The sequence below is a fragment of the Cryptomeria japonica genome, chromosome 1 (assembly GCF_030272615.1).
Source record: "Cryptomeria japonica chromosome 1, Sugi_1.0, whole genome shotgun sequence".
NCBI classification, from domain to species: domain Eukaryota; kingdom Viridiplantae; phylum Streptophyta; class Pinopsida; order Cupressales; family Cupressaceae; genus Cryptomeria; species Cryptomeria japonica.
The window spans coordinates 229,685,473-229,702,223 of record NC_081405.1 but is presented as its reverse complement, the minus strand read 5'-3'; the positions used below and the strand labels follow the sequence as shown (position 1 = coordinate 229,702,223).

Sequence of the window (16,751 nt, the reverse complement as noted above, 5' to 3'; positions counted from 1 at the left end):
TGCTTTTGCTCATACCAAAGAGGTTATCATTCCTGTCTTGCAAGTAATCAGACAAACATCGAGAAGGTCTTAGTGCAGGAAAAGATCATGGATGGAGGACCTCACAGTTTACTTCAGTGGTCAACCTTACTCCAGATGAAGGAAGTTCTCTTCGAGGACATCAGTACTAGATGTAGCCATGTTGAGGAGGTTATCCACCCGATCCAGGATAGAGTATTTGAGGTACTATGTACCATTCTTGGCAGGAGAATCGAGATTGAGACAGATGTGGATTTGCAAGAATTGGAGGATAGAATCAAGGTTATCTTTTGCAAGGATGCAAATGTTATCACAGATGAGCAACGGGACCAGATGTTTGCTACCATGCTGCTAATTGAAAAGACTAAGGAACTTGAACCTGAATGGGACACTGCTCTTCTCCAGGCATTTGATCAGGTCATCCACTTGGAAGAAAGAATGAAGAATCTTCCCGAGATTCCAATTGCTGAGATCGAAGGAATCGTATCAAGATTCATTGCATATGCTAAAAAGGAGCATTGGAAAGGGAATAAGATTCTAGATGAGAAGTTGTTATAGATGACATGGCACCTTAATTATCATTGGTTTATGTCTCCTAGATTTTCGTGCCAAATTTAATGATTGGCTATGCATTTAATGTTGTGCAATAAAAGGGGAACTTTTGTAATAAAACCCTAATTAGGGTTTAGGTGTCATAATCTTGACCGTCGATCTGCTTTTTGATCTGGACCATTCATTGTAATTGAGGATGCTATTTATACCCTCGTTTCATTTCATTTTGTCATGAGAAAACTAGAAAATCAGAGAGTTAGAAATTATTGATGTATTAGAGAGATTAGAGTTTAGAAGTAATTTACTTTTGTAGCAAGATTGAGTTTTGAAGAAAGAATTCAAACAATTGTTGTACATGATGGCTTTGAGATCAATGAAATATTGAAGTTACGGTGTTTTGTTGCAAATCTCTTGGTTATCTTCATGGTTGTTCAATTTTCTTGAATCATCCTCAATCAAAGTAGTGTGTTAATTCGAAGGACAAAGTGTTGGACTTGATCTTTGGTAGGATTCGCTTTCCAAACCACTAGCTTCTTGTTGATTGTAGGAACGCCTTGCGTGGTCGACTGGAGAATATTTGAATCGCTTAAACCTTCAATCATTGTTGTATCTTGGATATGTACCTTCGTGATAATGTCCTTGATCTTTGATGTATTGAAAAATCATTTGTTACCTTAGAAGATCGCATCAATTTCAATTGAGTTATTAATTTATGGCAATATTGAAGTTGGTAGAATCTCACCAAGCCTTGTCCACATTAAGTCATTCTTAGGGTTAGATTAGATTAGACCTCTCGCAAACCCTACTCTTTTGGCATTTTTTGAAAAGCTTGTTTAGTTTAGCAAAATCTTCGGCGACGTAAGGCCCCTTGATGACACAGCAATCACAACGACCACTGGTGCTTATCCACACGTAGAGACCCTACTAAAAAGAACATTGGAGTCATCCTAACTGATCCTTCTTGCGATATCTTCAGCAGTTAGCGACTTTATTCAAGAGAGGATAAGATGCCTTTGGGTATTTTATTCTGTGTATGATTGTGTACAAAATACACGTCAACACTACCTTAAATCATCAACAAGAAGATATAAAACTGAAGCTTGCTCAAGATTCTCCCCAGGGACAGGCCCTATAAGAATTTCGCCCTGGAAGGGTCAGGAGCGAATTTTGCATTCCTAGCTCATTTAGACCTCACTTTCCGACTACGCTTGCTTAGATGCATACCTAAGGATCCCTATATTCTCAACCAATACCAAGTTTGATGTAAATTTGGGGCAAAAGAGAGGTTTTAAGAATTTCGCTCTGGACCCTTTGGAAGGGTCAGGGGTGAAATTCAAGTTTTAGGCTTGATCTTACACTTCCTTTACCTCAATTCACCCTTCAAGGCAAGAATACCTCACTCCACCTTCAACCATGCCATAGGTATCAAAGTTGTAGCTTCACTAAGGGGAAAATGGTTGATTTGGAGAATTTCGCCCTGGACCCTTTGGAAGGGTCAGGAGCGAATTTCTCTCTTTGCTTGTTTTCCTTCACCAGGGTCCATCTTTTTCACTTTCTATACTTGGAATCTCATCCTTGGATCCCTCTCCCATGCTTGCAACATTTTGTTTCACCTCAAAATGACTAGAAAAGAGAATTTCGCTACAAATCATGGCCAGGGACAGGACCTATCATGAATTTCACCCTGGACCCTTTGGAAGGGTCAGGAGCGAATTTCTTCCTCTAGCCCAAAATCATCATTTTTGGAGACAACAATCAATTCAAGGGCAATCTCAAGGGCATCCCTCACCTTGGTGTAGGCATGGCTTGGCACAAATTTTGGAGGATAGGATGGGTTTTAGGATTTTCGCTCTGGACCATTTGGAAGGGTCAGGAGCGAAAATTACTTTTTAGTCTTCTTCCTCCATCCTTTCAACTCGAATCATCTTCAAAGGGCAAGAAAACACTTCTCCTCACTCATCCAAGCTATAAAAACACAAAGTTTGACTTGCCTTGCCAGGAAAGTGGGTGATATTGAGAATTTCGCTCTGGACCCTCTAGAAGGGTCAGGAGCGAAATTCACTATTTGGCTCAATTCCTTCAAACTTGATAATCATTGGCAATTTGAAGTCATTCCTAAGGACCTCTCCCATCACAATTCACCTTAGTCTGCACTAGGCTTGGCACAATATTGGGAAAAAGGTGGTTTTGAGAAAATTCGCTCTGGACCCTTTGGAAGGGTCAGGAGCGAATTTCACACTCTAGGCTTGACATTTCATTTCTTGAACTCCAATCTACATTGCCAAGCAAAAATACATCACTCCACTTCAATATACGCCATAGGAACCAAAGTTTTGACCTCATCCAAGGAGAAAATAGGTGCTTTGAAGAATTTCGCTCTGGACCCTTTGGAAGGGTCAGGAGCGAATTTCATGATTTGGGCTCATTCCTCCATCTTTTCAACTTTAATTCTCCTTCAAAGGCAAGGTCAAGCCACCTCCCTTCTATGTATGCCATGAAAGCCAAGGATTTAACTTATTTTGAAGGGAAAATAGGTGATTATAGAAATTTCGCTCTGGACCCTCTGGAAGGGTCAGGAGCGAAATTCTTGATTTGGCTCAATTCCTTCAAGCTTGATGATCACCAATAAGTCAAAGTCATGCCTCAAAACATCTCCCAACTTGACAATACTCTAGCCCGCATCTGACTAAGCATAAAATTGGGAAAAAGGTGGTTTGGTGAAATTTGGCCTTGTGGAAGGGTCAGGAGCGAATTTCCCTTTCTAGACTTGATTCTTCATCCTTTCAATCCCAATCTTCATTGCAAGGCAAAATTTCATCCCTCTTCACCCAAGGAAAAAGGTTTTAAGCCCAAGCAAGGTTAAAAAAATAGGTTTGCAAGGAATTTCGCTCTGGACCCTTTGGAAGGGTCAGGAGCGAAATTCCCCCTCTAGGCTACAATCCTCACTCTACAACGCTTCAAACATTTTCAAAGACAAAAAACATGTCCATTCTTCCTCTCATCATGCCTTGGATATTAAAATTTGGTCAAACAAGGAAGAGAATGAGGTCTAGGCAGATTTTCGCTCTGGACCCTTTGGAAGGGTCAGGAGCGAAAATCATGATTTAGGCTTGTTTGTTCAATTTTCAAACTTTCAATCTTATTTTGGGAGCAAACATAGATCATTCTTCACCTAAGGAGCAAGGTTTCAAGCCCAAACAAGGTAGCAAATGAAGTATATAATGAATTTCGCTCTGGACCCTTTGGAAGGGTCAGGAGCGAAATTCACCTTTTGGGCAAAATCCTCATCTTTCAAAACATCTAACTCCCTTTCAAGGCAAGAACACGCCAATTCATCCTCCATCATGCCAACGCCTAGCCAAAACAGGGAAGAAAATAAGAGCTACAAGGATTTTCGCTCTGGACCCTTTGGAAGGGTCAAGAGCGAAAATCATGTTTTGAGCTTGATTCTTGACTTTTCCAACTTCAATCCTCTTTGGGAGGCAAACATAGATCCTTCCTCTTGCATCTCCACCAAGATCCTGACTTTGGCTAAGGGAGAAAAGAGTGTTTTCAAGAATTTCGCTCTGGACACTTTGGAAGGGTCAGGAGCGAAATTCAATTTTCAAGCCAAACCCTTCATTTTTTCCACCTTTACTCACTTCCTAAGGCTAGAACATTCAAAAACACCTCCAAACATGCCTTAGAAACTAAGAACATGGCTTAGACAAGGAAGAAATTGAAGTCTCCAAGGATTTTCACTCTGGACCCTTTAGAAGGGTCAGGAGCGAAAATCACTTCCCAGGTTGATTTTCATTTTCCTTTCAACTCATTCTCATACAAACTTGGTCAATTCAACTTCATTTCATCGCAATCAAAACAAACCTCCATCCAACAGGTCTAGGCAAGGTCAAACTAGGTTTTAAGGCCAAAGGAAGGCAAAAAGGAAGATTTTGCTCTGGAACCTTTGGAAGGGTCAAGAGCGAAATTCTTCTTTTAGGTTGATTTTCATTCTCCAAGGTCTAAAACCTCCTCCCTAAGGCAAACATGCATCAAAATCTTTCATCTATGCCCCAAAAGTCAAAAAACTTGATCACATCAAGAGCAAAGTGGAGAAAAATGAATTTCGCTCTGGACCCTTTGGAAGGGTCAGGAGCGAAAATCATGTTTTGGTCAAAAATCCTTCATTCTTTCGCATTCTATCACCTCAAAAGGCAAAGACATGTTATTTCCTTTCCAAATATGCCCAAAGAACAAGACTTTCAGTGCCAACAAGGAAGAAAAAAGGGGTCTTCTAAGAATTTCGCTCTGGACCCTTTGGAAGGGTCAAGAGCGAAATTATAATTTTAGCTCAATTCCTTCACTTTTGGTGATCATAAGCAACTCAGAGCCATGCCTAAGGACTTCTTTGATCTCGATCTACACTTGGTTAGACACAAAATTGAGAGGAAAAGATGGATTTTAGGAATTTCGCTCTGGACCCTTTGGAAGGGTCAGGAGCGAAATTCTAAATTTGAGCTAATCTTTCACTTGCTTCCTCCTTTTCATGCCTTGGACACACTTTGCTAGGCTTCCTTCCATCTTGATCATGCAAATCTACCCTTTAGGTCGACATCTAGCCCAAGAATTTGGTGAAAAATAGGGTTTTACATGAATTTTGCTTTGGACCCTTTGGAAGGGTCAGGAGCGAAATTCCTCTTTGAGATCAAGTCCTGGCTTTGCTTTCACATTTCTTCATTCAAACAAGTGCCTTTTCCTTCATTCAAACCTAGGAAAGGAGTAGCTCAGAGCCCGGGTCGAGGTGGAGTGTCTTGTAGAGAAATTCGCCCTGGACCCTTTGGAAGGGTTAGGAGCGACATCCTCATTTTGGGCTTAATTCACCTCCTTTTCCACTTGACTCTGCCTTAGTCTTGATCTTTGATTCATTCCTTCCATGTCTTAGCCAAATTTGCTCAACCACTCACTAACTTCCTCGAACTCAAACGGGACACCATTAGCAAAACTAGGCCTAAGGAAGACCTTGAAAGAAACCCTAACCTGGAGCATCTCCTGACTCATCCTAGCTCAAGCAGAGCCTGCTATACAGCGATCCCCCTGACAGCACTCATCATGCAAAGGTTAACAGACAAAACCCTAAAGGACCAAGAAAGAAAACCCTAGAAAGCAAAAAGTAGGGGTCCCCATTTATAATGGGGCGATGTGTGAATACGTTACAACAGTACCCTTCGCTTATGTATTGATTACAAGATGTTGAATAAAGTAACAATAAGAAACAAGTACCCCTTGCCACACATTGATGATCCGTTCAACAAAATGTGAGGGGCCACAATGTTTTCCAAATAGATCTGTAGTCAAGATACCATCAATTAAGGCTTACAGATGATGAATCTAATGAATAGCATGTTCCATGATTGTCTCAACAAACCTGTGTTGGTGTTTTTAGATGATATTCTATCATATTCTAGAAACGAAGAACACTTGCAACATTTGCAAATAGTACGAGGGGTGCATATATACACATATGTATATATATGTATATACATGTGCTACATGATAATAAGGCACAAGTATATAAGTACATATACATAAGTATATATATACTACATATAATACACGTACATTGTCAATCGAGCATATTGTGATAATACTATGAGTACCATAGAAATCATTCTTGGTTCATGATCGATATATTATAACTGGCTGACGGCAATATTGTGATGTATGTAAGAGCAGGCACATTTGTACTGGCTAAACTAATATAATGGACTTGAATGTGTGGCAACCACATAACATTGTGGATATGCACAAGTTTAACCCAGCTATAAAATTCATTGAAATGAATTCAAAACCCCATGAAATGAAACGAAAACAAATAACTGTTTTTTTAATAAAGAGAATTGTTTAAGTTTTGAAGTCCATAGCCTTTTAAAAGGAAAAGAGACATTCTAAGAAGGATATCAAAGGTTATATGAAACATTGTTTTCTCAGAAGCCAGGGAGGAGGTTGCATAAGGATTAAAAGAAGTGGAAATTACTTTGCTCAAGGGAATTACAAGTGCGAACAGCTGCTTCAACTTGTTAGCAAGCACAGTTACAGGTTACGTAGTGTGAATTCCATTATTTGCTTTTAAAAATTAAAACAAGTTAAACTGAAATGAATTGTTTTCGGGAAGAAGTGATTTCATGACCAAAGATAAATAAGTTAAATTAAGCTCATAATAGCAGCTATTTGCAAATTTTATGAAAATATAGCTTAAGAAAACCATAGTCTTCATTGTTAAAATGTAAGGCTAGTGTTGCAGGGTATTGCACCTTGTCGAGTCTCTGTTTAAGAAGGCAGACAGACTATACAGTAGTAAATCATTATGAATATTTCTTATTTACATTTTAAATGATGTAATGAACACGTATATATATTCAGCAACCCTTAAATGGAAGGAAGGTTAGTTGCAGCAAATAATTGCTATCATCTTTTATGCTGAAACGTACAGCTGAAGGCTCATTGGCAGCCTGAATAAACAGAGATATACTTGAAATGAAATAGAGAAGTTAGAACTGAGCTTATTCTTACCTGTACCAACACATACAGAGAAGATAAACCAATATAACAAAGTTCAAAGATTCAATACTAAAGTACAAATAAGAAAGGATTGCACTGTGTTTCCATATCTGTTTGTAAGCAAGTATACGTTTCTCTTATGCTCAGAGTCATGGTTCATTATTACAGAAATGTTGGATATACAGAAGTAAAGATAACAATGCTAAAGTCCTTAAATTGGAGAGACATACTGATAAACATAAGGATGCAGGTATGCAAGGTCATGTTCACGAGTATGGTGCCAGTTAGGTTATAACAACAATAAAATTAAGTTGAAGTAACATGACGATGTTGTGAATGGTAGTTGTCCATATACATAAAAAGTCTGCACCTAGAATGATTTGATGAGGTCCTTAAATCTAGAGTCAAGTGTGCCTCTAAAACCTGTGTCAGTATGCAGCTAGCATAAGGGACAGCCTAGTTGGCCAATTTGACTAATACCTAAATATTGGTTCTAGCCGAGTAGGGTGGTGAACAATGATTGCACATTATATCGTGCTTGCAACTATGAAAACCTTTGGCCAAGGTGACACTATGTTACGCAAGCATTTGTCAGTTTACATGGTCCAGATACACTACCTAGTCAGAAGTCATACTTGTGAGGAGGTACCCATGGAGAGTGACCGACTAGAGTTGTGTAGGGTCAAAACACCGAGCTCAGATGGCATTAGACCTATCAAACTGCTTACACCCTTGCAAAGGGCAGGGCCGCTTCTAGTAGGAAGATTTGCAGCAGATCGCCAAGTCTATGGTTGGGTGGTAAATCACCCTACTGATACTTTCCCTTTGGTTAGCTACTTGGGTTCATTAGGAGATCAGAATGGAATTCCAAATGCTGTAAACTCTTAACTTCTCTTATTCTTAATTGATATGGAATTATGATTAAGTAGTTCTTAAAACTATTATATGCATTTGTAATCTTTCTTGAATAGTTAATGTTACTTCATGCTAGTAGGAAAGTAAAAGCTCATTGCTTATGTTTTATAAAAAAAAAAAGATTTCCAATTCTACGTTTTTTAATTGTTAAGTTTTAGATTGTTAGATTGCATTCTTATTTTGCTTTAGTAGATCAGCCTGTTACAAGAACCCTCATCACCTATCAAAAGTACATTCTCAATGGTTTATATACAATATCATTTATTTTGCATGTGGCCAAAAGTATCATGGGAATGTATTATTCAGTGGCAGCCTACTTGTCACTTTGTGAGAAAATGTAGTAAATGAAATCAGAAAACCATTATTAACAAAGGTGCTTCTAACAATATCCACCAACAAAGGAAGAAGTTTACACTTTTTACCAAAAGGTAATAAGATGGCATTAATCGATTGAGAAAAAAAATGTTAACAGAAGGAGCTTAGATATAATAATACACTACTTTAAGTAGTTAGGTTAAACACAACTACAAACAGTAAAAAGTTATGGAGACAACCCTAACAAAGAGATCTCAAATAACATCTTATGGTAGTTCCATATGATTTAAGTGACATTTGAAACCTTAAGAAATTAAGGGTATAATCATAATAAAAGTATCTTTCAAAAAATTGAGAATAGCAAACGTTTGCAATAGCCTGCAATTATCAAATGTGTATTATGCCAGCATATACTCCAATACATTGCTTTAAGCTTAAAATTAAGAAGCTGTAAGATGCGCTGACATATAAACACAATAGCAAAAGAAACTGCTACGGACTACTACTCACTTACTGTTTCTAATGAGATATATCGAAATTCAGAACATGAAGCTGGAAAAACATTTCCAGTCTTCAGTTTAATTTCCCAAAGGCTGTATGTTAATCTTAGTAGTTGACATGGAAAGTACCTCTTTCATTTCTTCAGGTGAAGAATATTGTTTCCCTGTATGGTCATAGGGTCCAGTTCGAAGTGCATACTCTGTGCTCAGAGCAAGAGTATTAACCCAGTGTCCATGTCCCTGCAAAATGATAAATCTTTAGTATTAGAATAAACAGTAATGTATGGTAACCAAAATTACCATGTTCGATGTGTTTCACAAAATATTTACTTACATATAAATTTCAAAAAACTTTAGAAGGTTTGAATTTTGAAACTATAAATCATACATATAAGCAAGATATCATAGAATCAAAGGGTGTTTCACAAAATAGTTAATTTATATACCAGAAGGATATGTTCTTCATTGTCTATAACAAATAAAATTTGATGTTAACAGGAACTTTGCATTATGCCCCGCCTTAAATGGTTTCCTTAATGCAGCTGAATAATGCATTCCCTAACCTCATTCACTTGATTGGTATTAATGTTTTAATTAAATTGAATATATGCTTCATATAACTCATAAACATGTATGATATTTTGAAAATTAATATATGTTGGCTTTATTATGAAATGCACTTTATAGCAGTTTATAATAACATGGAAATAGTTGAAAGAGAATTTTGATCATCGTGCCTTCATTTTATATTGTTATTTGTGGCATACTGTGATCCCATCTGCTTTGTGCAGGTTAGATGATCCATACCTAGACCAGTTAATGTGGGGGTGTACATTTACATTGGGTGTGTGTGAGTCAACAAAACAGTGAGGTGGACTCAAAGATAAATGTGCTTTGGAAAAAAAAAAGAAAATCAGAATTAAAAGTCTTGCAAAAACTACTTTCCAAAGATAGAAAACACAACATATTAGGAGAACGTGAAATTCTGATCAAACATTTTGTCTAGCTCCAACTTTGACTGTTTTGGGAGCAAAATGTCTAAAATGCAATTTGAAAGTTAATATATGTCGACATTATTAGGAAATGCAATTTATAGCAGTTTACAATAACATGGAAATAGTTAAAAGAGATTTTGATCATCGTGCCTTTATCTTATATTGTCATATGTGGCATACTGTGATCCCATCTGCTTTCTGCAGGTTACATGATCCATACCAAGACCAGTTGATAAGGGGTGTACATTTACATTGAGTGTCCGTGAGTCAACCAAACAGTGAGGCAGGCTCAAAGATAAATGTGCTTTGGAACAAAAATGAAAATCAGGACAAACAGCCTTGCAAAGACTGCTTTCCAATGATAGAAAACACAACATTAAACATTTTGTCTAGCTCCAATGACTTCTTTGGGAGCAAAATGTCTAAAATGCAAAGGCATACCAATGTCCAACTATTGCTCACATGAGGAAAACTCTTAGTATGCTATCTTTCAATGAACTTTAGAAAATGCAATATGGGCAAGTATGATAAATGCTTTTTAGGCCACACAAATCAAAAATAGACCAGAAAAGATTAATTTGGCATCCACATAATTAAAGAAATGCATGATATTACTGCAGACTTTGTCATTTGGTATTTTTGGAAGAAACAGTATGCTCAAGTTTTCACGAAAACTTCTAGGGACCAGCAAACCATCATCATAACTATACAATGCAATATTAGAAGAACAGCTCTCGCTTACATAGCCACAAAAGTAAGAAAAAACATTGAACATGATGGACTAGGGTTTGCTAACAAATAGAATGGTCCCTTGCCATTATTCAAAGTAAGAGGAAAGGACCAGTAGATCCCAGCCCCAGAAGGGCAATACAAGCTAAATTTCAAAGCAGCTGAACCGAATAACCGACACAGAGCAGTAACAAGAGGCATAATTTGCAACCAGTGAGGAAGCCTGGTTGTGTGGTACTGCTAAGACATAGGTGTTCAAACTAACAATATAGTAGAAGCACATTCACCATATAGGGTCTCCTAACACAAAACCTGGAACTCTTCTTGGAACATATTAAAGGGGGCTGTAAATTTGTAATCTAAGAGCTTCAATGATAAAAAAATTATGAGGAACAACCTCAATTTAAAGCTAAAGCCAACTGGAAGTTAGATGTTGAACTAGGCAATATAGCAGAAATAATGGTCACACTCTATCATTAGAATCTAACACAAGAAATGGCACTGGAAAAAGCCACCAAAGACACGTCAAAACTATTATTGTCTCCAAGAAAAAAATAATAACAGGCGTGTGAATCCCTCATAGCTTAGAGACACCCCTCTACAAGAAAAATACAACACCAAATGGACTTGGAACAAAGGCACCCAACATTAACAAATCAGGATGGGAATGTAAAGAAATAATGGTGACAGTGATATCCTATGATTTTCCACCAAAACCAGAGTTCCCAGCAGTGTTCCAATATGATATATTAAATAACAATTAATATAAACAATAAAAAATGGACGATTAATCATGAAATAGTGACTCCTACTTTGTTCATTAATGAGGCAATAAGTGATCTCTCTTCTCCCTTGTGAGCGGAAGTGCTAAACAAGTTATATCGTTTGTTCCTACCATTGCTACATTATGTTGTAATGTCCCTTCCTTAGGCATCTCAAACTTTAGTCGAGGTTGACCTACTATTAGGGTCCCGTAGATCAAGAGGGTTGTTTGGGGACCCAACCGTGGTTTGTGGAGCCAGATGGGAGCTTTACGGGTCTTTCAGATTGGAGTTCTGGAGTTGTATCCATGATTAAAATTGAAATACTAAGGTTGGCCTTACGTGAATAGTAAAAAGTGAATAGTAACAGAGAAACATAAGATGAATAGTGAAAAGTGCCCCCATCCTAGTAACCTAAGTGATTTTTTTTAAAAGGGGGCCAAATTCACAAATTCACAATGAGGAATTAGACCCTCAATGATATTTTTTGTTTTTTAAGGCCAAATAGTAACTCCAAATTAGACCGAACTTCTTGGGAAGGTTATAAAGGCATTTTGCCTATCTTTTGCATCCATTCTTATGTCTTCAATTTTCAGAACAGCAGCAAGCTTGAGGGTTTGAGCAGCTTGGAGCTTCCAGGAACGCAAGCTTCTAGGAGAATTTGGAGATTTGGACGAAAACCCATCTCTCCTAGTGACAAGTTTCATCAGTATACAGCTTCAGTAAGCAGTTGGCAGCCTTCATTGGGGTTTTGAGTGCAGATTTATCAATTTGAGGGCAGATTTTCTTCAATTAATTGCAGGGCAGACCTTCTAAAGGTCAATACCACTCATTTCCAGCTTATTCTCAGCCAGCCGCTCCATTTTGGGAAGAAGGGCATCAAACCCTAGGTTGTATTTGGGGTTTGTAGGTAATATTGGAGCCAATTTTTATATTTCATCTGCTGGAAATTTGTATCAGACCTATATGCTCAGTTAACAGTATGTACATCAGTCTTTTTAAGTGAAAGAAAGTTATCTTATTTGTCTTCTTTGTGTTATGCATCATTTTAGTTTGTATCAGCAATTAGCTTCATTTAGCATTCAAGAATCTTTCAAAACACTCAAAAAGCCAAACAAAAACAAGAAAACTAGTCAAACCCCTTTCATCATACGCTGGCCAAAGACTTTATCAGCAAACAAACAATTGCAAATAACCTAAAAAATTGGACCAGATTTGGTTAAAATTGGGTTGGGGATTTTTCATATGTTTATAGAGCCTACTATTGTCTGGGCAATATGGAGACTCCCATTCATCTCTTGTGTCCACTTCGTCAGATGGCCCTTTTGGGCCCCTTTCAAAGAAAAGACTGCAGAGCGTCTTCAATACAAAGAATAGCCTATTACTTTTTGTTGTGCAATGGATTATTGGGGACGACTTCTTGAAGACAGATCACAAGTATCAGGCTAATGCTGATATCACTTCCATGTTTGTAGCAATTCTCTGGACCTGGGGGAGCCAAAGGACATTATTCATTCTTTGGCTTCTTTGGTTAGGAAATCTTTCCTGAGCAGTTTGGGCGAGGTCCTATTTGTTGAATATAGTGTTGTCATTGATGTCAAACAGATTGAGTTATGCTAGAGTATTTGAGAACAAGGAAGGACAGAGTCTACTAATGATTGGATAGCATTCTTAATGATACATTATGTACCGGTATTAGTTGTTCCTAAATGTCAACTGCATTTGCAGAGTTCTGGTAGTGTCTGTGTTGTGTTTCTAAGGTTTGTCGCTTAGAGACAACATTTGTATTATGTTGCACTATCATGGTTATTGGTACTGCATTCTACTGCAGCTGGTAGTTATGGTTTGCAGTCTGGAAGTGAAGTAAAGTTACACGTGAAGCACGCTATATCCTAGTTTCAGTGGATTTGGTCAAGCAAACAAAAAGTTAGAAGTGACATAGTGCAGACAATGTTACCTTGTTGGTTGTGCAAGAGTGTCTATTGGATGTGCCAGAGAAATGAAACGTGTGCCAGTTGGAGGAAGCGTGTGAAGGAAGTTTGGGACCAGTTGAGTTAGTGTTGGGTAATACATGGCGTGATCTTACTTCTGGAGTAACTTGTTGGCTTTAGAACTGACCTGACTACATGTTTTAATTAAGGAATTTATCCTCGGCCAACTTGAAAACATTGTATATAATGTTTTAATGGAGTAAGTCGTGCAAGTTGTGTACTCAATAATACATTGCGAGGTGTGCAAACTAAGATGCAGATCCTATACACACTTTGAGAGTGTTCTGAAGAAAATCAAATCAAACAGATGATGAAACTTGTGTTTTGAAGGTCCGCATGATACACCTTTTGTATTTCCTATATTTTCTTTGTATTTGAGGTTGGCGCTCAATTCTTTGGATCAGGGGGCTAGTTTCTCCTATAGGTTTGTGCCTGCAAATCTGATTCGGGATTTGTGTCTGCTTCTTAGGCTGAAATTCCTATGGGTTGGTGCCTGCAAAATTATCTTTTAAGTTCATTATCATTTTGTGAGGTTGGATTTGAACAACAGATCCAAACAGCTTTCTCACCATGGTTTTTCCCTTCTGAATTTCCATGTAAATCTAGTGATCTCGTGTTGATGTGTGGTTGTACTTATCACTTGCATAGTTGTTCTAATGATAATGTGAGATGTTGTAATGGTATCACCCATCAAAAAAGTGTATACAAAGGAAAGCAAAACCCAAGACAGTGCTAAAATGGGCTATTCACAAATAGTTGCAAGCTGGAAAGGCAGCTGAGCTGGTCTGAAAAACCATCATATTCAAAAAATGATGAGTTGGCTCCCAATCCAACCCTACATCAACCACCCCACAAATTTGTCTCCTTTTTACCCCACTTGATCAAACCTAACCCAACTCTTCCCCTCAAGTTATGTAATCCAGGTTTTTCCTTCCAAAGACCACATCTAAGCAATTCGTTGTGTTCCTTTGATGAAGTTCCTTTGGTTTACACTCAAATGAATTATGATTAACTCTTTTGAATAGCCTCTTTAAATACTTGTGTCAAGCTGATCTGTATACTTCTTGTTCTTTAATTTTAACTATATAAGAACGTGTCTTCAATGTCCTGTTTTCAGTCATGGTGATCTTCTAAACCTTATGACTAGACCAAGAATTTGATCTTTTGTACACCTTACTCCTTTAATTTAATATATTTGGATGATTTTCAAAAAAAATATTAGACTATAATGATCATATTTGAAGTGAAAGGAGATGAGTGTAAGAACTTGCATTTAACTGTGACCATAAGTATTGGCTAAACTAGCTCATGATGCTGTACAGATAACATGTAAGCATTTATAACATATACATGAGAAAACTAGTTGAGAAACTAAGAAATGTGAAATGTTCTTCCTTGCTACAAAATGATTCATATACTGTAAATATTGTCTTTTAAATCTGGAAGTGATAACATTTCCTTATATTATATTTTATTTAAACTGTAAGCATTTTATAGCTGAAATCATTCTTTGTGGCTTGATGGCTTCAATCTCTTGTTTGTGCTTTCCTTTTGTCAGGCCAGAAAATGAACTGCAAAAAACGGAAATGAAATTGAAATGCAAACCCAAATTGTATTCATTCAAAACAGTGTTTAAGTACATATTTAACAACAAAACATGACAATTCCATTTCATCTCCAAGATGACTGCTCAGTTCATCTCCAAGATGACTGCTCAGTTCATCTCCAAAATGACTGCTCAGATTATACAAAAGAAATATATTTGTAAGTTTAATATAATATTATCATCACACTTATTTACTCTAGCCTAGAATTATATGCATAATATTACACCTTCAACTCATGCTCCAAAAGTTTAGCTCTACAAAAACTTGTAGAATTATATGGTGTCTATTAAAAAACTTGTAGAATTATAGGACTATGTTACTGTGTTCTCCAATTTCATGTTCCATGCCCACACTGAGAGCACGAGCGGTGACAAGAGCACCCCGGGAGCACCTAGGGAGAGCCCCGGCCATCACAAGTTCCCTATGGATACACCATTCACATACCCATAGAGAGCTTGGGGCAGCCAGGCCGCTCCTTGGATGCTCAATAATGACAGCAATATATTATATAACAACAGAATTTGATTGTTAAAATTTTAAAAATTAAAGATTAGTAATTAAAGTTAAAACTCAAAGTCTTAAACTCCAATATACAACTAAGCCTCACCTAGACTATCAATGCCAAAAGACTCAAAGCTCTCTTTCTCACTCTCTAGCTGGAATTGTGGTTAGTCCAATGGAATCCTAACCAAACCCAATTGCGCCTCCTCCTCATCAATTTGTCTAAAATCTTCAGCATCAACATCCCAACCTGTTGCTAAAGCCTATTGATACTCAATAGTCTGCAAATCCTTAAGTCTCAAACCACTATGAACTGCAGCTAGCTTTATTACTCATTTAGAGGTAAGTATGTTCCTCTTGAACAAGTGCACATGATGCCATAGGTAGACGTAGACCAATTCCACTTTGCAAAAGAGGAAGTAGCAATCTATGTAGTACATGAATAGCAAGTTATTTAAACTGCAATATGTCCTTCCCATGAAATTTCCACCATCCAATGTTGTTCTTTTGTGCAATAATGGCTCTATCCATTCTAGCCTCTATTTGATGTGTTTAACAGGTCAGGTAATTGTTTTCACCTTGGTTGGCCAAAGCGTGATGATACTGACTTTTTCAGAACTTCAACAGATACAGGATCTTCGACACATGTATGTATAACACTACAAAGTTATAAATTGCTGGCTTTCTAATTGGCTAAGATGGAAAACATTAGCTGACATATGTGAGTGTTCACTATTTGGAAATGTTAGAAATTAGAAAAGCACAACAAAAAGAATGGGAAAGATGAACTTTGTGGAGATGCGTACATTCTGGCACATTTTTCGAAGTTTTGATAGAATGTGGACATTCCTTGTTCTGGCATTACAGGTATTTTTCAAGAGAATCACTGTATTTTTATTTATTTTATCAGGGTTCATTATTACAAATTTTCCTTTCCTGAAATGAAAAACTCATATTGTACAGGTCATGATCACTGTTGCTTGGAATGGATGTGAGTCCCTAGAGGATATTTATCAAAAGGATATAATACCAATGGCAAATGCACATACTGCGAACGACGCAGCTGCCGCTCAGCAAAGCGTAAAAGCTAATCGGCTATCCATTCCGGTTGAAGCGGCAGCCATGAGTCGCCTGTGTGAATATTTGAAAAGAATAGACAACACAGAAAGTTACAAAAATCGGAAAGATTAAATAGAAGAGAAGTGATGGATAAAGGAAGATTTAACCTATAATTGGGTCAAAGAGATTATTATGTCAATTAATTTAATTTCATTTATGATAACAAGCAAAACCATCAAATAGGGACAGGGATAATATGCAAAGTAGAAAT

At 37.4% G+C, this 16,751-nt stretch overlaps 2 protein-coding genes across 2 annotated transcripts in view; one reads left to right on the top strand and one right to left on the bottom strand.

Annotated features, from left to right (window-relative positions):
• Positions 1–16,751, bottom strand: part of LOC131035336 (notchless protein homolog) — a 131,778-nt gene that overhangs the window by 36,979 nt on the left and 78,048 nt on the right. The window contains exon 8 of the mRNA XM_057967013.2: positions 8,967–9,077. Coding sequence (XP_057822996.2) covers positions 8,967–9,077 — 111 coding nt within the window. The remainder of the gene's footprint in view (positions 1–8,966; positions 9,078–16,751) is intronic.
• LOC131035338 (uncharacterized) lies at positions 16,188–16,615 on the top strand. Its single transcript, XM_057967015.2, has 2 exons — positions 16,188–16,288; positions 16,385–16,615. Exons 1-2 carry the CDS (start codon positions 16,196–16,198, stop codon positions 16,610–16,612), a joined length of 321 nt encoding a protein of 106 aa, XP_057822998.2. The 5' UTR covers positions 16,188–16,195; the 3' UTR covers positions 16,613–16,615.